This window comes from Oncorhynchus keta, chromosome 32 (genome assembly GCF_023373465.1).
Source record: "Oncorhynchus keta strain PuntledgeMale-10-30-2019 chromosome 32, Oket_V2, whole genome shotgun sequence".
Lineage (NCBI taxonomy): Eukaryota > Metazoa > Chordata > Actinopteri > Salmoniformes > Salmonidae > Oncorhynchus > Oncorhynchus keta.
In genome coordinates this window covers 30,186,786-30,213,455 of record NC_068452.1, presented here as the reverse complement: position 1 = coordinate 30,213,455, position 26,670 = coordinate 30,186,786, and the positions used below count along the sequence as shown (strand labels likewise).

The 26,670-nt window shown below is 44.3% G+C and overlaps 2 protein-coding genes across 3 annotated transcripts; both read left to right on the top strand.

The window, feature by feature from the left end:
* The first annotated feature begins 170 nt into the window (after positions 1-170).
* On the top strand, positions 171-15,118 carry recql5 (RecQ helicase-like 5). Of its 2 annotated transcripts, XM_035747940.2 has the most exons (18): positions 171-425; positions 654-775; positions 925-1,446; positions 2,281-2,377; positions 2,543-2,817; positions 2,984-3,066; positions 9,984-10,205; positions 10,477-10,579; positions 11,107-11,143; positions 11,252-11,310; positions 11,928-12,001; positions 12,117-12,210; positions 12,339-12,521; positions 12,759-13,420; positions 13,511-13,556; positions 13,683-13,907; positions 14,008-14,080; positions 14,159-15,118. In XM_035747940.2, the coding sequence occupies exons 1-18, from the start codon at positions 332-334 to the stop codon at positions 14,338-14,340; spliced, it is 3,153 nt and encodes a 1,050-aa protein (XP_035603833.2). In that variant the 5' UTR covers positions 171-331; the 3' UTR covers positions 14,341-15,118. The 2 variants fall into 2 exon arrangements, with proteins under 2 accessions (XP_035603833.2, XP_035603836.2); XM_035747943.2 differs by lacking the exon at positions 14,159-15,118 and having other exon boundaries at positions 13,984-14,080.
* Positions 15,119-15,250: 132 nt separating this feature from the next.
* Positions 15,251-25,532, top strand: LOC118365594 (cerebellar degeneration-related protein 2-like). Its single transcript, XM_035747934.2, has 5 exons — positions 15,251-15,838; positions 22,589-22,701; positions 23,755-23,903; positions 24,217-24,381; positions 24,566-25,532. Exons 1-5 carry the CDS (start codon positions 15,760-15,762, stop codon positions 25,527-25,529), a joined length of 1,470 nt encoding a protein of 489 aa, XP_035603827.2. The 5' UTR covers positions 15,251-15,759; the 3' UTR covers positions 25,530-25,532.
* The last annotated feature ends 1,138 nt before the right edge of the window (positions 25,533-26,670 follow it).

Sequence of the window (26,670 nt, the reverse complement as noted above, 5' to 3'; positions counted from 1 at the left end):
TGTCCTGGTCTGGGTCGTGCTAATCAGGTGCTAATCACAGCGCATTCGACTCTCATTGGCCAGGGAAACAAAGGCGTGTACCCATGGATGATGAATCTAATCAGTTGTGTGCGTTTAATGTTTTTTTTTGCACAAAATATAAACAGATCTGTTTCGGTCATTTGACATTACATACAAATGTATATTTAAAAGAGAACCGTAGATAAAATATGTTTAAAGAGATTCACTAAATATGGCTTCCTTATTATGTGCCGACTGGCATGATGTCATCGATACGCGACGACTAGAGAATGAAGTTTGTTGTCAAGTTGGACATTTTTCTGGATAAGAGATGACTTCCATTAAAAAGGCGTTAAAAACCCATTTTGGGTTCGATAAGTTCCGATCCCAGAAGCAGGAGGACGTTGTTAAAGCAGTTGTTAAAGGTGAGAACCACAATAGACATGTTGGACCTAGGAACGGCTCTTCTAGTTTTAGCTAATCTTAGCAAGCCGCGGGCTATCTAATTAGCAAATTCTTCAACCAGTTCATTGACTGTTACCTACTACTAGCTAGCATGATCAGCTATTGTAATTAAACATATCTGAGTAATGCCGTTGCCCAAATCGGACTGTCGATGGAAAATTGTAAATTACTGCCCCTGTTGTGTGCAGGTGACCGGGATGTTTTTGTGTGCATGCCCACCGGGGCAGGGAAGTCCCTCTGCTACCAGCTTCCCGCAGTGTTGGCTAAGGGTATTACCTTGGTCATATCCCCTCTTATCGCCCTCATCCAGGTCAGTCTCTCTTCTTTAGCATTCTCTTCTGTTGTGTAATTTGTCCTGATTACGTGATTGATTCTGATATAGACTGAGCTATCCTTAACTGCATAGCGAGCTGTAGGTTTCTTCAATGATGATCCCTTTCTCTGTATCCACCATAACAGGACCAAGTGGACCACCTAAGGGACCTGAACATTCCTGCATGCTCCATCAACTCCAAGCTCCCTGCAGGGGAGCGCCGTCTGATCCTGGCCGATCTGGAGAGTGAGAGCCCCAGGTTGAAGCTGCTTTACATCACCCCAGAGATGGTGGCCTCCTCTGCCTTCCAGCCCTGCCTTACAGGCCTACTCTCCCGGAGCCTCCTCTCCTACCTGGCTGTGGACGAGGCTCACTGTGTCTCCCAGTGGGGGCATGACTTCAGACCAGACTATCTCAAACTGGGCAGTCTGCGTGCCCGTCTTCCCGGGATACCCTGCGTGGCGCTGACGGCCACGGCACCCCAGAAGGTGCAGGAGGACATAGCAAAGTCCCTGAGGCTGCGATCACCGCTGTCCTTTGCCACACCTGTGTTTCGCAGTAACCTGCATTATGAGGTGGTGTACAGGGAGCTACTAGAGGACCCCTACAAGCACCTACATGCCTTCATCAGGGAGGCCCTGACCATGGGGGAATGCCCCAAAGGACAGGTTGGTGGACTAGATTCCCCTCTGACTCTCTCCTTATATGCAGTATCTCTTCCTACTCAATCTAATGGATGGTGTAATCAGTTAGGGCTGGGCGTTGTGGCCTAAAAATCATAAGTCTATATTTTTAAATTATGGGCCATTCACAATATATATCTAGATTTAAAGGTCAAATACACTGCATTTCAAACAGTCAGCAATAACCTAATGAATTCAGGGCTTGTGAAATTATACCTAGGGTAAATATAAGCCTTCCACAACCATAAAACCCACTAATAATGTAATTATTTTATCAAAATAGTTTAACCTGCTTTTTTGCAATATTCAGCGATCTAGCTGAAAATGCCCAGTTTGCAACAAACTGAACATAAATTTACCAGAATCTGTGTTAATTGATTCTCTGGTTTTATTAGTGTCTGCTCTGCATGCAATTTGATGAGTTGAAAGGTTAACTTCTCCTCTATTACAGTAAAATAATGGATGGTGTAATCAGAGTAATGTGTTTCGGTGTTCCTATGACCGATTCTGTTGGAACAAACCTTAAATGCAAATAGTGAGTTGAACCACTTATCAGGGAGGAAGTGATGTGTCATCTTTGTTGTTGTGAGTGGAAGGGGGAGGGGCCTGTGTGTGTGAGAGAGAATGGGAAGGTGCAAAGGAGACAAGACCAAAAAGACATGAGAAAATGCAGACAAACGGTCATAAAATACAAAAAGTGATTGTTGTGATACAGGCATTTGGAATATTGCGCTAAAACATGAATTCAATATGTCATCCAGCCTTATAATCAGTGCATGGTACTTAGCTTGGGATATTTATCTGTATGTCTTTCTTCAGGGTTGTGGAATTGTGTACTGTCGGACCAGAGATGGCTGTGAGACGGTGGCTTACCAACTGACTAAGCTGGGAGTCCTGGCCAAGCCTTACCATGCAGGTGAGACATTCCTCAAGGGCTTACAATCATTGTGGGGTAGGATAGTAAATGGCAATGTTAAAGTTTAATAAAGATAAGAATCAAGCAGATTATTTTATTGATGGAGAGACGAGACATAACAAAGTGGGCGGCATGACTCTTGACCTTTAACTCCTGCTTGTGTAGGGTTGAAGGCAGGAGATCGCACAGAGGCTCAGACTGATTGGATGCAGGGTAAGGTGCTTGTCATTGTGGCCACCATCAGCTTTGGCATGGGGGTGGACAAATCTAATGTCAGGTTTGTGGCCCATTGGAACCTTGCCAAGTCACTAGCCAGTTACTACCAGGAATCTGGGCGTGCAGGGCGAGACGGCCTGCCCTCTTCCTGCAGGACGTACTACTCCCCCAAGGACAGGGAGCAGTTGAACTTCCTCATCCGCAAGGAGGTGGCCCGCAAACAGGTTACGTCTAGACTACACTGTCAACCTGCCTCACGGGCTTGTTATTAGTATAGCAATATGATGGTGCTGTAAATGCATGGGGATTGCAATTGGTGTGTAGAGTGTTCAAATCCTTTTATGTTTGTTTATTTAACTTTGAGCGAATGATTGTGTGATTTCTCTGCAGGCAAAGCGTGGCTCCGAGAAAGATCAGGACAAGGCTTCCATCACAGACTTCGAGGCCATGGTGTCATTCTGTGAGCAAGAGGGGTGAGTGTTATATAACACAGGGGTTCCCAAACTTTTACACTCAGGCCCCCTCTTCCAGCATTGGGGAACATCTCGCGCTCCCCCTGCGCTCGCGCGCCACATCTATTTCTGTGACCACAAGCACTGTTCATGATACACCCTTTTTGTTGGAGGAGAGAAGATTTTGCAGGTTTAAAAACATACAATATTTCCTGCAAATCTACACATTTTGTCATGGTGTGCGGAGAAACATTTGCAGTTTTAAAGCAAATTTTCTTGCAATTCTACATGTTTTGTCATGTGATATTTGAGTGACTCAAACATTACAAAAAATCAACAGGCTGGTTGATCTGGACATTTCGGACAAGTTATAAATGGCTCTCTAAGGTCTGCAATGACTGAGAAACTGATGATGCACTCCATCATTTTGAAATTGCGGTGTGTGTGTGTGTGTGTGTGTGTGTGTGTGTGTGTGTGTGTGTGTGTGTGTGTGTGTGTGTGTGTGTGTGTGTGTGTGTGTGTGTGTGTGTGTGTGTGTGTGTGTGTGTGTGGACTGCAGCAGCCAACAGTTTGGGAACCCCTGATATAACTCACCACAATCATCTGCATTTTGTTTTATTTCATGTAAGAGAGATACAAAAGCGTATTGCACTATTTTAGGCAGGCTAAGAAAATGCTTTTTCAGAAGGAAGAGATGCCCTTTTTAACCTATGCAACAAGTATATGGAAATGACAGCATTACTCTTTTTCTGTTTTTGTGTGTAACTGTGAAGCATATTACAAGGCAGCAGAGGGCAGGCATGGTCCTCTGAATCGCCTGAGGAATGAGATAATGGCTTGTTTTTGCTGAGCTAATGCTGTGTTCACGTGCTAGTCGGAACTAGGAAACAGACTTTTTCGACTTGCTAACTGGTTGTAGTTATACACGTGCCGCGTTCAACCAGTTAGCAAGTCGGACATTTCTGAGTTTCCTAGTTTCATCTAGCACTTGAACAAGTAAATAAAGCAAAGGAAGTCCTTTAGATGTAAGAGTGTTGCCATATGTCTTCTAAGGGGTTTGGCAAGATGCCTCAATTTAAGTGAGTTGTTGATGGAAACTGCAGAGGGCTCTTTCTTAGAATCTATGAGCCAGTGGCAGAGGTTGAGTTGACACCCATACATCCTAGAACTGACAGACATAAATCTCCCCAAGCAATCTCCTGTGCTTCTATTGGGCTCTTTTGTGTGTGTTTCCATGCTCCTGTGTTCTTTGTGTTGTGTGGATCAGTTGAAGCCGTCCTAGAGGTCTAGTCTTGTCCATCTCTCACGTCAAAGACTGCTTTGTTAGCCAGCAGAGCCCAGGGATGCCCCATGGAATGTTGATACTCCTGAAAGCCGGGCCTGTTTGACTGCTTCTCAGGGAGGCTCTGTGTGTGTTTTGTATGGAGGTGTGTTGTTCAAAGGCCGGGCTCCTTTATAGATGGGCTCCACACCCTCCCCACGGGTCCTCATCATTCCTCCGGGGTTAAGAGGCCCATAGAGTGCCTCTCCAGAATGTCTCTCCTGGATATACAGTGGCACTCCATAGAGTGCCTGTTTATAATGTCTCTCCTGGTGATACAGTGGCACTCCATAGAGTGCCTGTTTATAATGTCTCTCCTGGTGATACAGTGGCACTCCATAGAGTGCCTGTTTATAATGTCTCTCCTGGTGATACAGTGGCACTCCATAGAGTGCCTGTTTATAATGTCTCTCCTCATTATTGGGGGAAGTGGGGATTGTCTCAGGTTAGCTGACTATGTGGGCCCTTGGTTCTGGTTCTGTGACAGCAGCAGCACGTCAAACAGGTCATCAGCAGCATGAGCAGGAAGACCACTAGGAAAGAACACACGATTGACAACACCTTTTATAGTAGCTAGCCTACCTATTTGAATTTTGTCCAGACAAGATGATTGATTTCACACTATCTAAAGTGATATTAAAGATGTTGGAGTTTCATCCTTTGCAAGACATGTTCTGAAGCACATGGTTAGGTGTATGGAGTATATCTCCACTGAGAGGTGTGTGTGTGTGTGTGTGTGTGTTATATCTATGTATATATTATGTATGAGAGGTGTAGATTACCGATAAAGAGGACGAGGACAGCGAAGGCCCCCATCTCCAGAGGGCTGGCGGTGGGGAGACCCTGCAGTTTGGCCCAGAGCTTCTGTAGCAGGGTCAGCATCTCCTCCCTGGCATCCATCATGTCCCTCACACTGAGGGGGGGTGCAACTCTGTAGTATCTGGGTGCAGGTTGTGTGATGTGACCACTTTGCTGAAGCCACAAATAAAGGGATAAAACTGGATGAACGATGGATTATTGATTATTAATAATGGATTATTATTACAATATATTGTTAGAATTATTAGAATCTAGGCATTTGTTTCATTCCTTATTCTTCACCCATAATGGACTGTGAGTCTAGAAGTCAGAGATGCTGTATGTTACTGTCTAACTATGTAGATGACCTGACACCAATGGAATGTTGACAAACCATTGTGTTCATCCTTGAATTTATAGGCGAGCTGCTAGTGCATGTGTTTCTGATGAGTAGGTAGGACAGAGCGAAATCAACAGATTCCAGCTCCTCCTATAAGAAAGAGGAGGATCTAGAAAGTGTGTTATAATCTGGTAATATGTTGGTGTGTGAAGGATTAAGTTTTTCTGGGTCAGTGGGATTGTGTCTGTTCCAAGCTTACTAGAGTAATTCTAGGGCTCTCCCAGCAGCATAGCTGTGGACTGACACACCACAGTTATCACAACTGTCATGATACCGAGAGAAGGGTCCCACTGGCTGACTGTACAAAAGGAGGACTTTTATCTATGTTATTTCAAGGGCAGACTCTGATATTTGCCTTGTTGTGTGTTAAAATATATTCTAAGTTTCTGTCTATTCATTATGTACATATGAGTAGGACATATGTTGCTGTTGCTATGGGAAAGTATGTTCCCTATAAACTGTGAATAGCAGTTGGGTAATTGGACAATTGATGCCAAGACAGGATCCTGCTCATATGAATTATCTCATGATCATCCCTTCACAGTTCTCCTCCTCATCACACTCTCTTTATCTTCTTCTCTCTAGTTATGCACCTTCTCCTCTCCCAACCCTGATCACACTGTAGGCTACTTGATTACATTACATGTCTGTTCTCTTCATCACAACACTAGATTGACTTGGATTAGGATATATAGAATGTATTGATTCTATTAAAGGGGAAGTCTTTAGACAAATAGAATAGTGATTCAATTAATTTGATAGTAAAATGCTTTATTGACTATAGGTATGGCATGTAAAACAGATACCAGACTGTTGGCTCAGTCTCTTTGTCCTGTTGTCTGTGTCCCTTTTTTAAAGAGCTTCTGTTCCTGTTGTGTTGCTGGACCAGACCGAGTCCATCGTGGTGGAATGTGTTCTGGCCAATGTATTTTGTATGAATTCCGCTGACAATAGTTTTTACTTTAGTGCTGTTTCCCACAGCTGCTCTGTCTCTCTCTCCCAGGTAGACTCCCACCAGCTGGTGTGGTGATAGATCCCAGTCAGACTGGGCTTTCACCAGTCTCCGGTTTCACGGCTAGGCCGGGGGGTATGGGAGCAAGTCTTCCCACAGTAGTAAAGTCTAGCTAAATATTTAGCTGTTAGAAATGTCATTATGATAATGACATACAGGAAGAGTGCTCTCCTTCTAGAGCTGTTCCAACTCTGGTCCACACTGTGTTCACATGTAAATAGCCTCCCTATTTGACTGTTATTCTGGCCTGTATTTGCATGTATATAGGCTACATGTACACACTCACAACCAGCATACACTCACCTGAACTGTATGGGTAGTTTGCAGATATGCAACAGAGTAAATAAAGGTGCTAAACTGTGCTTGTCTAACGAAGCGAATCAGTTCGTGATGTAACACAAGCACCAACACCTACCTGAGTGAGTGTGGAGAGCGAGTTCCCTGTGTGTTGCTGGGTGAGTTGGAGCCAGCAGTGACACAGAGGTGGTGACTTCTCCTCCTCGACCCAGCGGCCTTTTCAGGATTAGGGTTAGCAGAGATAAGTCCTCAAGTAGCGATTAGCATCGAAGCCAAGAGATGACCAAAACCCCATCCACTGCACTACTGTCCTCTGTACAGTCTGTTCTGGGTTTCAGAAAGGAAACAAATCGGGCTCGATTTGAGCTTTCTCCAGCTGTCATTGGTTTGCTTTCCACCGTCTCTCTCTCCACTTTTATTCTTGCTTCTCTCCCAGTTAGTAGTAGCTGTTGTCATCTCTTGGTGCCAGTGGAAAAGGCAGCGGTTGTGCAATATCAACACTGTTTATCTCCACTTACACAGGACTCCTGCTGTGTTTTTGTGCTCTCTGCCTGCTGTATTAATATAGGCTAGTTCATCAGCTCCTTCTGCTGTGGGTCGTTTTCTTCTTCCTTCACTCCTCCTCTGGAAAGACTCTGTTGCTTCATGAGCTCTTTCTCGCTCTCTTTCTCTCTCGCTCCCTGTCTCTCTCTCTCTCTCTCTCTCGTTCTCTCTGTCTCTCTCACTGTCTGTCTCTTACTCTCCCCTCCTCCCTTGGTGAGACTGCCTCTTTCCCCACTCTTTGAAAGCTGTGGAGACTGGGTTTCCATCCGAGGTAGTCTTGCTTTGTGTGTTATGGAGGTGACTTTCCTCCAAGAGACACTAGCCTGTGTGTGTGTGTGTGTGTGTGTGTGTGTGTGTGTGTGTGTGTGTGTGTGTGTGTGTGTGTGTGTGTGTGTGTGTGTGTGTGTGTGTGTGTGTGTGTGTGTGTGTGTGTGTGTGTGTGCGCGTATACATTACATAATATTGCGTGAAAGAGCCAGCTGTTATACAAAGAAGCAGAACAGCCATACTCTAAAGAGTGAATAGACATTCAGATGTTAATCTATTTAAAAGTCATTTAGAACAGTAACATCCTCACCAACCACCACCCATGACCAATCTCACTCACCTACAAGTCTCCTAAAAGTAGATCATTTTGGTTTGTTATTCAGACTAGACTCTAGGGAAGCAGTTATTTTATAGAACCTCGTCTCTGTTTCACATTATTCACTCAGGAGTCTTTCCACACCCACAACCCATTTTTCTCCTCATCAATCGAGTTTGTCAGAATAGAAGGGAGTGGTGTGTCTACGAGTGAGCAGAAAACGCATCCAGTTCACAGACGTATCGATAAACGGGTGTTCTTTTACTGGAGAATACACTTCACACTCCTTCAGAGTCACTGCATTTGATTTCCATAACTGTTTGACCGCACCCATTTTGATTTGAATGAAACTTTCCATACATATTTGCCCATGGTAGAAGTGGTCAGAAAGTGTCTTTTGTTGTGACCTGAATGCCAAAACATTCTAGCTCAAAGTGGACCAGTTTTGCATACCCCACAATGTCCTCATCACTGGAAAAGATAAACAGTTAGATTTGAAATCATTTAAAAGCTTTCAAAAAGAGTTGTCAAAATATTTGATGCATTCTTTCAGTTGAGACACAACATGCTCTTGAGTACAGGGTGGGTGTCATTTCAATCATAGAAATATAATTCATAGAATGGACCTATCCCTTCAGACCCCTGCAATTAAGCCGATACACCATTGACATTTTAAATGTAATTAAAATGTTTACTTCTAATTACTACGATAAAGATGGCTGCTGGTCCACCCACAATTGAATGTCAACTTAAATGGGAATGTATATTCTATGATCTATATTTCTTTGATTTCAATAGGTTTCCTATGGAAGATTGACAATGTTATTTAAACAAACTGATATTCTCATTCAAGTCAACATTCTCTGCTGTGTGGACCTCCAACCATCTCTGTGGTACCATTTTTAAAAGTAGACATTTTTATTTTAGTCACATTTTAGTAAATTTATCAGCTAAAACATGACAACCACCCTGTATTCAAGAGTATGCTGTGTCTCAACCGATGGCAGGCACAATTCAAAAACCTCAGATGATAGTTTGACAACCCTTTTTGTATGTTTTTAAATTATATCAAACTCAACTGTTTATCTTTTCCAGTGATTTAAGACATTGATGTCTCATGTTATGGTGGGGTATGCAAAATAAGTCAACTTGAGCACCTATATCGCCTAAATGTTTTGGCATTCAGGTTTCAAAAAGCAGTGGTGTAAAGTACTTAAGTAAAAATACTTTAAAGTAATACATAAGTAGTTGTTTTTTTTCGGTATCTTTACTATTTTACATTTTCGACAACTTTTACTTCACTACATTCCTAAATAAAATGATGTACTTTTTAATATTTACATTTTCTCTGACACCCGAAAGTACTCTTACATTTTGAATGCTTAGCAGGACAGGAAAATTGTCCAATTCACGCATTAATCAAGAGAACACCCCTGGTCATCCCTACTGGTGGACTCTCGAAACACAAATGCTTAGTTTGTAAATTATGTCTGAGTGTTGGAGCATGTCCCTGGCTACCCGTAAAATGTAAAAAACAATGATAGTTGTGCTGTCTGGTTTGCTTAATCTAAGGAATTTAAAATTATTTAAAGTTTGATACTTAAGTATATTTTAGCAATTGCATTTACTTTTGATACTTAAGTATATTTAAAACCAACTACTTTTACTCAAGTAGTATTTTACTGGGTGACTTTTTTTGTTGTTGTAATTTTCTATTAATTAAGGTATCTTTACTTTTACTCAAGTATGACAATTGGGTACTTTTTCCACCACTGCCAAAAAGTCACTTCCTGACCACTTCTATCATGGGCAAATATGTATGGTAAGTTTTGTTCAAATCAAAATAGGTGTGGTCAAACAGGCATTTTGAGACACTGGGCTCCACTGAGATACTCTGTGAATGCAAGGCCTCCTAGGGTTTTGACCTCTAGCATGTCTGCAATATGTTTGTCTCTCTCACACCCGTATTTCTGGGCTCTCTCAGCTGCCGCCATGCCACCATCTCCAAGTTCTTTGGGGACCAGAAGCCGGACTGTGCGGGGGCCTGTGACTACTGTCGTGACCCCAAGGCTGTGCGGGCCCAGCTGGAGAAGGGGGCCACTTTGTGCACCAAGACTGGAGCAGCTTGGAGCACACAGCCCAGGGGCCCGTTTGGATTTGACCGTGACCTCTACGCCGGGGGGAGGAAGGGCTACGGCTTTGAGAGGTCAGAAATGCAATGGTCTAGTAGCCTGGAGGCCGGTCTAAAGTAGAAATAGACTGGCATCCAGGCTAAAATTTGTTGTAGTTTTTAGTTGCTAACAGGGCAAGATGGGGGGGGATTTCCTTCTGACTCGCTAGTCATGTTTTGGATGCAGTATTTGGTTGGATTAGGATTATTTTCAAATGTATTGTTGATTTTAAAATGTGTTTTCTAGCTGTCACTCATAGACAGTACAGTAGGAATGCTGAGGTCTGTGGTGATGTCATCTCCTCAGGCATGATGAGGAGGGCTGGGAGAGTGGTGGTGATGATGATGGCTCCGAGCATCGGAGGAAGGAGTTTGGAGATCTCTTCAAGAAACAAATGAACCTGCGCAAGGTGAAACCTCGCATTCATGTACTGTGTACATGGACAGCCCTGCTGTCATACTGTTATACACAACATCTGACTCATAAGCGTTCCATTGCTTCAGTAAACAAACCTTCATACACATTAGCAGCTTCCTCTCTCTCCACATCTGTGTTCCAGCTGTGGCCAGACAGTCAGCCAGGCAAGGAGGCTATGGGGCTAGGGGCCCCTGTAAGGCACCATGTGGTAAATCTCTCCCATATGTGGAGTCAAATCAGCACAACAGGGCTATTCAAATCAATACTATTAATCCTGACAAACAAAAGACGTGTTGAGTTGAGCCATTATCTTGAGACTGTTGGTTTGAGATGCTGCCAGCAACAGCATGGGGCTTGGAACACTGAAAATATTAGAAACTAGGTGAGAGAGAGAGCGGTCTAGTGCTGGAGTGAGGAATTTGAGGGGCCCTCTGTAGGTTCTCTGCTCTAACTGACAATAGAAGTGTGAGGGGGTGTCTTATTTCCCTTTGTTTACTTCTCTCTCTCTTTCCTCTGTAGGTGTCTGAGGGACACAAAGATTCATTTATCCCCCCAGGTGGGTTCTCTACTGTTGTAATATCAGTGTAGACAAGCTAAGTGACTGTCTAATAATACTGTTATGTGACTGAATGGGTTTGGATATTGTGTTCAACTGTGTCTGCAGATGATAACTGCCCACTCAGGGAGGCCAGCAGCCAGAAAATCCCCAGGCTCACTGTCAAGGTACAGCTCTAGTATGGAAACGTCTCACACACGCGCATGCTCACATGCATGCTCACGTACTTGCAAAGCAATATGCACATTTGCATGTTTTTGATGTTTAATGCACATGTCCTTGTGTATTCAGCATCTCCACCATCATGAGCTTGTTAGAAACTATTTATTAATCCATAATTAAATTCTGCTTTAAATCGTTCACCCAAAAAGATGCTGGCTTATCCCGGGTCCCAAACTCAATTTGTGATCTAATGCACAGAGCACTGGACATCTATGTTTGCAGATCGAGGGAACAGAAAGGGGATTGTACTACCACTGTGGTTCATACATGTATTACAAGAATAGCCATTTTCAAGGAAAAACTTAGCCCCATTTGTATTTTTTTAGCGGTGTCTGACTGATTGTATGTCATGATTTTAAAAAAGTTTCAATAAATATATGTATAGTGTTGATTTTATTCTGGAGCTGCTACTGACCAGTTCTCCCTTGTAAAGACATGCTTTAAATCTCAATGACACGTTCCCTTTGAATAGAGGGGGGAAATAAAATGAATACATCTCCACTTACCTTTAAAAACAATAGTTTTGATGAGAGTGTGTGCCAAATGTGTGCATCAATTCTAGGCCCGGGAGCACTGTGTGGCCCTGTTACAGGAGGCTCTGAACAACCACCAGGTGGCAGCAGCAGACACACACAGGTACCAGTCACTACTAACCACATGCACCTAAAATACCGAGTCATTGATGCCACTGGGACAACTGAACTGACACTTGGATTTCTTTCTTTGCCTTTTTCCCCCGCCCCTCACCCAGATCTGAAACACTCTCCTTGGCAGTGGATATTGAACATGAGGTCTTCAAGATCACCAAGTCTTCCAACCTGTACAAAGCAGCTGTCCTGAAGAGAGTAAATAGTTCCTGACTACTGTCTGGTTTATTGTACAACTGTAAAGTCACTTTATGTATTGAGTCCTATGGAAGCTATTTTTTTAAAGTTATTCTTTCACTCATCTAACTTATCTCTTGTTCCTAAAGGTATCAGAGATGAAGAAGGGAGGGGCTGCCTCTGCAGGAGGAGGAGGAGGAGGAAGAGAAGGGACCAGCGGCTCTGGGGAATCCACAGAGATAAAGACTGAATCCAAAGACGAAGCAGCCTCCTCCTCTTCCTCCTTGACTGAGGAGCAGCAGGGCTTCACGCCTGCCTCACAGATCTACTCAGTAAGGCCCAACACCACAGCACACAGAGGACTCTGCTTTTACTTCGCCTTAGAAAATACTGTAGTGCTCCTTTATAAGCAGCAGTAATGACTAAATATGTATCTACTGGCTAATGCATTGAGACTGCCTCAGCCCATTTAGTAACAGGATGCGGTCAGTGTTATTGTGAGTCAGTCTCATACTGGGTTCTATTAGTAACTAAGCATCCTTCCTTCTGTGTCTCCTTCTCTCCACCAGCTAAAGCGGAAGAGAATAGGAGCAGGTCTGAGGGGCTCCTCCAACCCCTTCCAGACTGCCAGTGAGCTGCTGAGGGCCTCTAACTGTGAGGGCTCCACTACAGGTCCAGGGGCCAACAGTGGGACAGGGAGCGGGGGCCCTGACTGCCTGGCTGGGTCTGGAGAGTCAGCCGGTGAGGAGGAGAGGAGGAAGAGGAAGGAGACAAATACTGGAGATACAGCACCAACCATCAGCTCCTCCATCAGAGCTAAAGCCAATGCAGTCTCTGCCTTCCTGAACAGTCCCACCAAGACAGGAGGCAAGGCCCTGAGCAAGAAGCAGAAGCTAGCAGAGGCTGCTAAGAACTCCCTCAACATTACCCAGTACTTTGGGAGGAAACCGATTGAAAAGAGTCAAGAGGTGGAGATAAGAACCAATGATGTGTCATCTCAGGCCTTTTCAATACCACCCCAGTCACTCCCCACTCAGGAAATCACACCTGCTACTGTCTCCATGGATACCATCCCTATGGACACTAGTCCCATGGAAATCATCCCCATGGAAACCATCCCCATTGAAACTATCCCTATGGACACCATCCCCACAGAAATCAACAACTTGGATAATAATGATGATGAAGAGGTTAAAGAGGAAGCTAAACTGGACTTGGACTCTATCACAGTGTAAGATGTCCCTCGGAAGTTGTAGATAAAGTATTTTACTGGTTTATTCCGTTTTGCGCCTCTCTCTAAACTCCTTTGTCTTCTTCACAGGCAAAATGCACATGAAAGCAAGGCTAAATCGTTGCTAAAACTAAGGGTATGGAGATCAATATTATCTTGCCACAACAGTCTTATTGTGTTGTCCATGGTTTTTTAACAGTAATGTAATGATGACATCATTGTTAACATCTACTACCACATTTTCTCTGTGTGTGTGTGTCAGCTATGTGCAGACAGTGAAGAGAGTGAGGCCCTCCCCTCAGCCAAGCGCAGCTGCCCCCTACAGGACAGCAGGAAGAAGGTGACCTTTAACCCCAAAGTCCAGGAGACTGTACTGGAGCCAGGGAGCCCAAGCACAGCCCCCAAGCCTGTGTCTCTGAAGGAGGTGGCTGACATTGTGGTGCGCTGTCTAGACCCTTTCTATACGCAGGGCAAGTTTGCCACCAAGGTGAGGGAGAGAGGGAAGGGGCATAAGCTGTGATGAAGATATTTGGTTCTTCATTTGTCACTTTTTCAAATCGTAGTATTCCAAATCTTCCTTGTTGTAGGAGCTGTTCAAGTCATTTGCCCGCTACTTGTCTCATCTACTAGCAGAGGGGAGGAGTAGGGGAAGAGGTCAAGGTGAGGAAGATAAACATTGTGTGATGCTCACTAGCGCAAGCTGCCTTTTCTAATAATGAACTATATTTGTGTCCACAGTGAAAATGCAGGCCAGGAATCTGATAAAGAAGTTCTTCAGCAGTGTGAAGCGCTGTGAGAGTGAAGCAGACTGGAAGCACCTGAAGGGACCACACAGCACTGAGACCTCTGAACACAGAGGGATGGGAGGAGGCGGGACTATGAACAGAAAGGTGGAGGAGGATAACAACCTGGGGGTCTGATCCCTTCCTCCACTCTCTCTCCAACTGATTCCCTCCCTCACATCTCTCCCAGGCCAAGATACTGAGCCGTTACAGAGATGATATGCTGCTATGCTGTGTCAACTCCAGGCTCATGCTGTCGTGGCTTGGAGAGCCGCTGTAATGGCGGCTATTAAACATGTACTATATACAGCACGTCTGCTGCTGCTGCTATGGAACAAGTAGTCATCCCTGCTCAACGCCGAACAGAGCGTTTGTTTGATGTTAGCACCATGTGAATAGGACATGGATGCTATTGCTATACCAGGCCAAACCCTGCTGCTACCCGGTCTGTCATTCTGCCTGACTAAAGAGGACAGCCAGCTGGATGTGTAACAACCACACTCTATCCTTGATTGATTTTAGAGATGTAATTTAATGTCTTTTTTGTTGTTAGTTATTAGTTGTTTTCATGAGATTCTAAATGAGAACTTTTGTTTATGCTGAGGAATCCCCAAAAATATTAGTTTTTTCTCTTGTCCTTATGGTTATCTGGTACAAAGTTCTTAAAAGATCAGAGCTGGACACGTCTGCCTGTGCTGGTTGGTGACAGGGTGGGTGACTTTTCAAACAGTCAGTCATTTCAAACATGATGGAATCCAAAGAGCACTTGATGCACCAATGGGGGAAAAACACCCAGCCATCACAGAAATGTATCTAAACAAAACCCAGCCTTCACAGAAATGTATCTAAACAAAACCCAGCCTTCACACACTATTGCTCCATGTGAGACCTGTAAAATAAAATCTCTAACACTGAATGTCTAGTGGTTGTGACTAATTGGCTCGTAGGCAATATACAATTAGATTAAGTGGAAAGACTGTTTTATGGAGCAGAATCTTCCCCTGTATAGGGAAGGGGTTGGGGATCGTTGCAGAATGGATCTGGGGAGATATCGGTGCAAAGCACGAGTGAGTGGGGACTTGTAACAACAGCTGGAGGTCTACGTAAATTACAATGGCGGGGGGGAATTATGAGTGGCATTTGCCAGTCTCACACATTTGTTCAGTGAACGTACACGTCTCAATATTGTACAATTTATTTCGTACGTTATTCTCTATTTTTATTGTAGGCCGACAGTGCTGTCGTTGCGTATAGGGACTCGCTTACAGTGTCCAGTTTGTGCGTGCATTTTGTCGGCCTTGAGATATTAATTTGGTGTCAGGTGCGGTAAATTGATGCATCTGTCTCATTCGAATGGTTCATTGCAGATTGTTGGGGGCAGGTGCGCCCGCGGCTTTCTTAGTGAATGATAAAGGTTGATGAAAGGGTTACGGTTTGGGAGGCTGCGCAGTTCGAGATTTCTTGATCATACGAGGCATGCTTTTGCTTCCGGGCTAGCGGTCAGAGATGTTAGAGCAGAGCGCACAGTGAACATCCACAACGATAGACCGAGCATCGATGCTTCGTGCAGGCAGGATGGAGGAGTTTGTTACGGAGGAAGATGAGCCATGGTACGACCAACGTGATTTGGAGCAGGGTGAGTAGACTGACACGCCATTGTTGTTGCTTTGTGACCGTGGTTATATTTGTTGCATGTTGTTTAGCCTTGTATGCGAATCATTCCGATACAATAAAAACAGTCCCAGCATAAAGCAGCTGATGCTGGCTACCGACCTCATCACTGTCATTTAATGCAACAACCTGAAGATGTCTCAAAGGATGCTAATTGGCCGTTCAAGAAAATATAATATTATTGACATTTCATTTGAAGAATACATTACATGTTCTGCAATTTTGGCTCGATATACAAGCGTGCGTGTCTGGAATGGACTACTGTCTTGTTGATATTATCCTTGATATGATAAAACTGAGAAATTGTGATGGCGCTCATGCACCTTCAAGACAGACCCCATCACCCCAAGTCCCATACATTTAAGAACGAGGCGTGGGAACTATCGAAATTCTGCTGCAGGTTTCCTGTCAGACCATGTTATACTCTTGTTATTCTCGCCTCTCTCTCTCTGACACACACACAGGCCTACTTCCATTTCTCTCATTTCAACCTCTCTGTGTATAGGCACTGTTCTAGACTTCCCTTTATCCATTATCTAGCTATTTTCCAAATATTCTGATGTTGTCAGTGAAGTGCGTGTTCTCAAAATAACCCTGCTGTCTGTCTGACTTCACCCTCCATCTCTCACATCATATATGATGAACAGTCACGTGCCAACCCTCTGCCCTCGGTTACTTTTCTCAAGTCACCAAAATGCTGAGTTGTGGTTCCCACTTGCATGGGGATGTGCTGGTGAGGTATTAGGTGATGGGGGCTGACATCAGGCTGACAGACCGAGAGATGATTTAAAACAAGTGGGATAATTCAGGGAGACAACTGGTTGACATTCGCAGGATTCTGTGAAATTTTGAACAAAGATTCTATGCAGTTGCAATCGTTGCGTGAGGGAAGTGTCAGAGTTCTGTCTTTTTAAAAATGATTTATTACTGGTTAGACTGAAGACACAATACATTTACTAACTTTGTCTGTGCTCTGATAAAAAAAATGGGGATCAACAATGGAGATGCTCCTAAAGAATCTATGTTTTGAGATGCTTGAAAAGGCACATAATAGACACAACCTTTTCAAATCAAATGTATTTATATAGCCTCAAAGTGCTGTACAGAAACCCAGTCTAAAACCCCAGACAGCAAGCAATGCAGGTGTAGAAGCACGGTGGCTAGGAAAAACTCCCTAGAAAGGCCAAAACCTAGGAAGAAACCTAGAGAGGAACCGGGCTATGTGGGGTGGCCAGTCCTCTTCTGGCTGTGCCGGGTGGAGATTATAACAGAACATGGCCAAGATGTTCAAATGTTCATAAATGACCAGCATGGTCAAATAATAATAAGGCAGAACAGTTGAAACTGGAGCAGCAGCACGGCCAGGTGGACTGGGGACAGCAAGGAGTCATCATGTCCTGAGGCATGGTCCTAGGGCTCAGGTCCTCCGAGAGAGAGAGAAAGAAAGAGAGAATTAGAGAGAGCACACTTAAATTCACACAGGACGCCGAATAGGACAGGAGCGGTACTCCAGATATAACAAACTGACCCTAGCTGACCCAAACTGACCCTAGCCCCCCGACACATAAACTACTGCAGCATAAATACTGGAGGCTGAGACCGGAGGGGTCAGGAGACACTGTGGCCCCATCCGAGGACACATCCTGAGACAAGGCCGAGTATAGCCCACAAAGATCTCCGCCACGGCACAACCCAAGGGGGTTGTGGGGGGGCTTTTCCATTCACCCAGGGCTTAGTCTGATAATACATCCCTCCTATAGAGTGACACGCCCTTTTGTATCTCGTCCTCAACTGTTTGATTTAGTTAACTCAATTGGACCCCAATCGTCTGTCTCTTCCTCCACTAATGGCTAGATAGACATAGATGAGGATCTGTGTAGTCTCTGCTCTCACTCCCTGTGTATTGATCTGGCAGAGCAGTGTCTCCCACCTCTGGTCTTATCCCCATATTTTGAAACAGAACGGGAAAGACGCTATTGTTTTAGCATTTTAAATGTCCCCACAAGTTATGAAATAGGTCAAAGCCGTATTTTCCTAGCAATCATTTATTATAAAGGGTAACTTTGGTATATTAGGATAGTAGGCGGTGTGAGTTCCAGATGGTGGGATGAGGTACAGTTGAAGTCAGAAGTTTACATACACTTAGGTTGGAGTCATTAACTCGTTTTTCAACCACTCTACACACTTCTTGTTAACAAACTAGTTTTGTCAAGTCGGTTAGGACATCTACTTTGTGCATGACACAAGTCATTTTTCCAACAATAGTTTACAGACAGATTATTTCACTTATAATTCACTGTATCACAATTCCAGTGGGTCAGAAGTTTACATACACTAAGTTGACTGTGCCTTTGAACAGCTTGGAAAAGTACAGAAAATGATGTCATGGCTTTAGAAGCTTCTGATAGGCTAATTGACATTATTTTAGTCAATTGGAGGTGTATTTAAAAGCCTACCTTCAAACTCAGTGCCTCTTTGCTTGACATCGTGGGAAATTCTAAAGAAATCAGCCAAGACCTCACAAAAAAAATGGAGACCTCCACAAGTCTGGTTCATCCTTGGGAGCAATTTCCAAATGCCTGAAGGTACCACGTTCATCTGTACAAACAATAGTACGCAAGTATTAACACCATGGGACCATGCTGCCATCATACCACTCAGGAACGAGACTTGTTCTGTCTCCTAGATATGAACGAACTTTGGTGCGAAAATCAATCCCAGAACAACAGCAAAGGACCTTGTGAAGATGCTGGAGGAAATGGGCAAAAACGACTATCCACAGTAAAACTAGTCTTATATCGACATTGCCTAATAGGCCGCTCAGCAAGGAAGAAGCCACTGCTCCAAAACCACCATAAAAAAGCCAGACTACAGTTTGAATTTACACATGAGGACAAATATTGTACTTTTTGGAGGAATGTCCTCTGGTCTGATGAAACAGAACTGTTTGGCCATAATGACCATCGTTATGTTTGGAGGAAAAAGAAGGCTTGCAAGCTGAAGAACACCATCCCAACCGTGAAGAACTGGGGTGGCAGCATCATGTTGTGGGTGTGCTTTGCTGCAAGACGGGCTGGTGCACTTCACAAAATAGATGGCATCATGAGGGAGGAAAATTATGTGGATATATTGAAGCAACATCTCAAGACATCAGTCAGGAAGTTAAAGCTTCCAAACGGACAATGACAGCCAAGCATACTTCCAAAGTTGTGTCAAAATGGTTTAAGGACAACAAAGTCGAGGTATTGGAGTGGCCATCACAAAGCCCTGACCTCAATCCCATAGAAAATATGTGGGCAGAACTGAAAAAGCGTGTGTGAGCAAGGAGGCCTACAAACCTGACTCAGTTACACCAGCTCTGTCAGGAGGAATGGGCCACAATTCACCGACTTATAGTGGGAAGCTTGTGGAAGGATACCTGAAATGTTTGATCCAAGTTAAATAATTTAAAGGAAATGCTACCAAATACTAATTGAGTGTATGTAAACTTCTGACCCACTGGGAATGTGGTGAAAGAAATAAACGCCAAATTAAATTATTCTCTCTCCTATTTTTCTGACATTTCACATTCTTAAAATAACGTGTTGATCCTAACTGACCTAAGACTGGTTTTTTTTTACTCTGATTGAATGTCAGGAATTGTGAGAAACTGAGTTGAAATGTATTTGGCTAAGGTGTATGTAAACTTCTCACTTCAACTGTATGTACAGTATATGTCCTTCCCCAGCCCTCGTCCTCCACATCGCCCCATTGACTGATGATCCAGGGAATAAAAGCAGCTTTGCGTCTCATCTGTGTTTCCCTGGTCAGGGTTTGGGAACCAGGTGCGACCCTGCATATAAAGTTGTAATAGTACAGTTTTAGCATGCTGTTCCAACCAAGGGGTCATATCGTATTTGCTATGGTCTATTTACACCCACTTTCACACAGAGTGAATATGTGATTATTATGTAAGTGATCTGTATTCAAGGCTGCCCTCAGTGGTCATAATCATCAGCTCAACATGTGTATCCTGTCTGTCCAGATGGTAGGGTATGTCGTCATAGTTGTAGCAGCTGGTGCAGTGTGGTTGTGATGTGCTTCACTAGATGCTATATGATTTATACACATCCGAGGGCATAATGATGATGCATAGCCACACGTGCAGAAGGCTGCAGTGCACATGAGCTGTGTGTGTGCCAAGGTTGCCATGGGGATATGTCAGTTTCACAGTGTCATTGCTTTGTCCTGTTACAATTCTTATGTTATTCACTTGTTTTCAATGAAGTGGGTACATGATTTGTCCTATTTACCGGGATATCTCTTGCCCTCTCAGCAAACTCAGATTCTTATCCGTTTGCCAGCACAAGCAACCGTTGTGCGGCAGCGTTTTGATAAAGGCACAAACATGAGATTACTTAACTTTTAAGCTTTAGACAATGTGTACCAGGCACTTTTGTGTTGGTCACGTAGCATCTGGAGGTGTGTTTTGGATCATTGTGCTGTTGAAAAACAAATGATAGTCCCACTAAGCGCAAATCAGATGGAATGGTGTATTGCTGTAGTCATGCTGGTTAAGTGTGCCTTGAATTCTAAATAAATCACTGACAGTGTCACCAGCAAAGCACGCCCACACCATCACACCTGCTTCATGGTGGGAACCACACATGCGGAGATCATCCGTCCACCTACTCTGCGTCAAAAAGACACACAGCGGTTGGAAACAAAAATCTCCAATTTGGACTCATCAGAACAAAGGACAGAGTTCCACCAGTCTAATGTCCATTGTTTGTGTTTCTTGGCCCAAGCAAGTCTCTTCTTATTGGTGTCCTTTAGTAGTGATTTATTTGCAGCAATTCGACCATGAAGGCCTGATTCATGCAGTCTGCTCTGAATAGTTGATGTTGATGTGTCTGTTACTTGAACTCTGAAGCATTTATTTGGGCTGCAATCTGGTGCGCAGTTAACTCTAATGAACTTTTTCTCTGCAGCAGAGGTAGCTTTGGGTCTTCCTTTCCTGTGGCGGTCATATCGTTTGACTGCACTTGAAGAAACTTTCAAAGTTCTTAACATTTTCCATATTGACTGACCTTCATGTCTTAAATTTAATGATGGACTATCATTTTCTCTTTGCTTATTTGAGCTGTTCTTGCCATAATATGGACTTGGTCTTTAGCCCTATTTGGTAATCTTCTGTATACCACCCTACCTTCTCACAACACAACGGATTGGCTCAAACACATTAAGAAGGAAAGAAATTCCACAAATGAACTTTTAACAAGGGACACCTGTTAATTGAAATGCATTCCAGGTGACTACCTCATGAAGCTGGTTGAGGGAATGCCAAGAGTGCAAAGCTGTCATCAAGGGTGGTTACAAATAAAGAATCTCAAATATAAGATATCTTTTTATTTAACACTTATATTTGGTTACTACATGATTCCATATGTTATTTCATAGTTTTGATGTCTTCACTATTCTACAATGTAGAAAATAGTACAAATAAATAAAGAAAAACCCTTGAATGATTAGGTGTCCAAACTTTTGACTGGTACTGTACATGTTGAAGACGGGCCTCTTATCCTCTGCCCCTTTTGAATGGTTAGCTCCTGTTGCCATTCATTGCATTATCTCTGATACACACACACACACACACACACACACACACACACACACACACACAGCTACTGCTCCAGACAGCCATACTATAATTCAACTCATGTTCCTTAGATGTGTACTGTGCAGCAGCATGGTGTTCCCCGCTGTTGTGTTCCTGTTAGTGCTAACACCATACACTGTGCTGATTTTAAAATGCTGCATTCATGTTCTGTAATGGAGGTCAATTGTTCTCTGTTTAACACCCCATCTCCTCCCACTGTACTGTCATGGGCTCTGAGTATGTGGGGCAGGCATGTTGGAGCCAGGACAGCTCCCCTCTTCATCCTTACTCTCAGTCCAAGTAGGCCTCGTCACTGCAGCACCCGATGAATAATGGATCCATCAAGCTGCTGGTGGAAACCAAGTGACTCGCTGCCCTTATCTCTCCCAGGTCTAAAATGGGATCATGTTTGTATGTGTGTTTCTTTGTGGAAATGTCTGTCAAAGCAGATTGAGAGCAGAGATGTGCTGGAGTTGATTGGTTTCTGGGGAAAATGTTAAACAATCTTGTTGTGACAAAGTTGTATGTGTACCAATCGGTGCAGCTAAAACCTTTACGCTTGTATGTAGACTGTACAGCCGCTCTTCTTTTTGGAGTGGGGTAATAAGAACAAAGCGGGATATTTCTGTCATTCTGACCAGGAGTAATGGTAAACAAGCTCTGAGATTACCTGTATTTCTGTTTTGCCCTGTGTATTCCAGACAGAGCCTGTGCTAACTAGGTTTTCTCCCTTATCCTCCTCCTTTCCCCTGCAGTCAGACTCCATTTTCTTGAGCTGATCTTAGCAGAGATCACAGAAGCTGGTCTTAGTCAGAGAAGATGGAGGATTACATTTTCTTTACTCCAGCAAGGGGAATTGAATGAGGGGATTTTCTCTCTATTGCTCGTTCTTTAAGGAAAGCCAGAAAGTATTGCATTAATGGAGTTAAAACAGTCCATAATGATCCAACGCAACACTTGAACTGAGCTGGGCTAATGCCGGAACTACCGATATTACTGGTGAATGAAAGAGTTAAAATAGTTGTTTTTCTGTATCCAGACCAGTACTCTCTCGACCTCCTCTCTGTCCCCTCACAGACCTGCACCTGGCAGCTGAGCTGGGGAAGACCCTTTTGGAGCGCAACAAGGAGCTGGAGGACTCCCTACAACAGATGTACATCAACAATGAGGAACAGGTGCAGGAGATCGAGGTATAGCATCATACCACTTTCACTAACTGTGTGTGAGCCTGTGTACATCTCATGAATGATCCTGCAAAGTGCCCTGCCCATCTTCCGAAAACATCTGAAACCTCTTCAAACAGTATTTTAAATAATCCTCCTCATCACCTTAACACCCCCCCCCCCCAAAAAAAAAACCTGAACAAGCACTTGACCGCTCCCCTTTCTAACTCTACTGAGAGCTACTTTATTGAGGAAAAATGTACTTTCTATGCCTTTATGTGGTTGTCCCACTTAGTACATTCATCTTCAGGTAGCTAACTAAGTTGCTCTGGATAAGAGCGTCTGCTAAATGACTAAAATGTAAAAATACAATTAAATGTTGAATTGCTGAGAGGCCATATTGTCAAGCATGGCACCGGACTGGTGTGTTAGCTAGAGTGTGGGTTTTAAACTACTGACGGTGCACTTCATGATCCTGCAAAGTGGCTCTTCTCTCTAGGCTAGCCCAATTACATTCTCCTTGATGCGCCATCAAGTCAATTAAACCCTGCAGAGCTCTGATAGGAGAGGAACAGAGTGCAGCTGCATGAGAGTGGGAGAGCGAGAGAGTGTGTGTTTACTTAGAGTGTGCGGCTGTGTGGGAGAGAGGAACCCACTGACTCCTCTGACTCTGAGCTAGATCTGCCACCTCATTAGACGAAAAAGACTGGCCTCCTTATTAGGCAACAACAAAGCTGATGGCCGACTCAACCAATCACACACTTTAATCTGCTGGAGAAGAAGAATACAGTTGATCCACATTTGTTTCTGTAGACAGGAATTAGGAAATTGTGATGTTATTTTGCTTAACCACAATGGAATCCTGTCATATCCATGTGACTGATTTTACCTTAATTATTTATATTTTTTTACAGCAGTGTCTGGCATTGGGTGTCTCAATAGTCTAAAACAGCTTCCTCTCCTCTCCATCTGCACTGATGTAACCTATAGATGTCCAGTTATTTTCTATCCGTTTTAGACTCTTTAGATTGTCTCCTTGTAAGGTCCATGTCTTCATTCACATGTCTATTCCCCCTGCAGTACCTGTCCAAGCAGCTGGAGATGCTGAGGGAGATGAACGAGCAGCATGCCAAGGTCTACGAGCAGCTAGACGTGACGGCCAGAGAGCTGGAGATCACCAATGAGAAACTGGTTATAGAGAGCAAGGCCTCGCAGCAGAAGGTAGACAGGTGAGGGTTAATACTCTCCCGAGTTGTTCTCGCTGCTATGATCTACAATATGAGCATTCACTCTATGTAAGACTGTACCATGACCTCTTTCTTCACTGTGTTTATACCAAGGATTTCTAAGAAATATTTGGTTTAAGAGTTAACAAGCTTAGTTCTTGAATGGTTCCTACTGTTCATAGTAAATAAATGCGTCTCACCGTTGTTTTTGTGACACAGGCTCAGCATAGTCACGGTACAGTATTGTACATTATGTTGTGATGTAAATAAGATTTAGTCCACTTTCGGGTGTGTGTGTGCGTGCGTGCGCTTACAGGTTGACAGGTACCATGGAGACACTGCAGGCCCAGGTGGATACCATGACAGCTCGTGTGGAGGAACTACGTACACTAGAGGAGCTGAGGAACCACAGAGAGGAGCGGGAGCGACGCAAGACTGTCCACTCCTTCCCCTGCCTTAAAGAACTCTGCACTGCACCAAAGTACAGTAAAGAGCAATGTTCTATGTAGTCTCTCTCTCAAAAGTCCAAAGTACTGTATGTGAAAGTATGCTAATATGCTTAGCACATTTGCCAAATGACCTGAATGTATGGTGTTCAGATTACATAAGAATGCAATTTCCCTGCTGTATCCTTGTGCTCCTTTGTGTGGTGTATCGCTCTACAGGTATGAGGATGGCTTCCTGGTGGCCAACCCCGGCAGTGTGGACCTGGTGTCTGAGCGTGAGCGCCGGCCGCTGGACGAGGAGAACGAGCGTCTAAAAGGTGTGGTCTCCTCCCTGAGGTCCGCCATGGTGGCAGAACGGGGCCGGAGGGAGGGGGCAGAGAGGGAGTGCACAGCTGTGCTGCAGGAGTTTGAGCTTATGGAACAACGCCTCCTGGGGGCTGAGGGCTGCCAGCTGCGAGTGCAGGAGCTGGAGGCGGAGCTTCAGGAGATGCAGCAGCTGAGGAGGTCCCGGGTCTGTCTGTTGGATGAGGGTCTGGAGCAGACCCTGCTCAACAATGCCCCCGAGACCGACACACCCGAGGGGGGATCGGGGAAAAAGGAGGGAGGGGAGGGGACGGGGGAGTCCGGAGGAACAGGAGGAGGGGTGCAGCAGGGAGGCCCCGTCAGGAAGAGCTGCAGCGACACGGCGCTCAACGCCATCTCGGCCTGCGACGCCTCTGGCAGGCGACAGGGCAGCTACGCAATCCACGCCAACGGCGTGCGCAAGCGGGGCATGTCCATCCTGAGGGAAGTGGACGAGCAGTACCACGCCCTGCTGGAGAAATACGAGGAGTTGCTGGGGAAGTGCCGGCGCCACGAGGAGAGCATGTGCCACGCAGGGGTGCAGACGTCACGCCCTGTCTCTAGAGACCCCTCCATGAAGGACTGCGGCATGGCCACCCCCAGCCCCTCAGCCTTGGCTGCTGCACCCCAGACCCCCTCCACCCCAGAGGCCCTGGAGGGCATCAGCCGGCAGGTAGACCAGGTGGACAAGAGGCTGGGCCAGAACACCCCAGAGTACAAGGCCCTGTTCAAAGAGATCTTCTCCCGCCTGCAGAAGACCAAGAGTGAAGTGAACTCCACCAAGGGTAGGAAGTCCTCAAGGGTTGGAAGTCCTAAGGGGAAAAAGTCCAAAGACAAATGAGCTGCTGTCGTGATACTAGTGAACATGACCTCTCCTGATACTAGTGAACATGACCTCTCCTGATACTAGTGAACATGACCTCTCCTGATACTAGTGAACATGACCTCTCCTGATACTAGTGAACATGACCTCTCCTGATACTAGTGAACATGACCTCTCCTGATACTAGTGAACATGACCTCTCCTGATACTAGTGAACATGACCTCTCCTGATACTAGTGAACATGACCTCTCCTGATACTAGTGAACATGACCTCTCCTGATACTAGTGAACATGACCTCTCCTGATACTAGTGAACATGACCTCTCCTGATACTAGTGAACATGACCTCTCCTTATACTAGTGAACATGACCTCTCATGATACTAGTGAACATGACCTCTCCTGATACCACTGAACATGACCTCTCTTGATACTACTGAACATGCACTGAAAACAATGGGTACAAAAGCCACAGATTTTCTTTCTGAATGAGTTTCTCTTTGTTTGACCGTGTTTGTTGAAAGGGGTCACTTGATGACCGGTTACCTGTACTTCTGCACTGGGGAAATGATACCATCTACTGTGGATAATCACCTCGGCTGTTTTATCTTTCTGGATACAGCCACGTTTCACCCAGATGTACAATGAATTGTACCTCTGACGACATTCATCATCTGGGTAGATGAAATGCCTTGATTCTTGACCTTATTTAAGATAATTTATGACAACCTAGTTCTGCACTAAAAATCTGTTTAGACCCGTCTTTGGTCAAGACAATCCAGTACAATGTTTAAATGACTGAGCGTGTGTATACTGAGACTGCACTAGTTCTATTTAAAATGTATAAATAATTGCTATTTAATGTTTTTGATGACTGACAATGAATAACATGTGCAGAGCTATTCATAAAAGGTGTTTTCAAAAAGAATCCTGACGTTCTCAATGAATAACACTGTTGCCTTAACATCTTAGGCTTCATGTATGCATCTATCCAACATATACATTGGTTTTGAAATCAGTAGGTGAAGCCAGTAGACTTCAATTGAGGGAGTCCATGGTAGTAACTTGTTCTAAAATAAATACTGTATGTAAACTGTAAAACTCAGTGTATTGGTGAATTTACCTTTTGTAAAAGGATTCTCAAGATGGATATGATAAT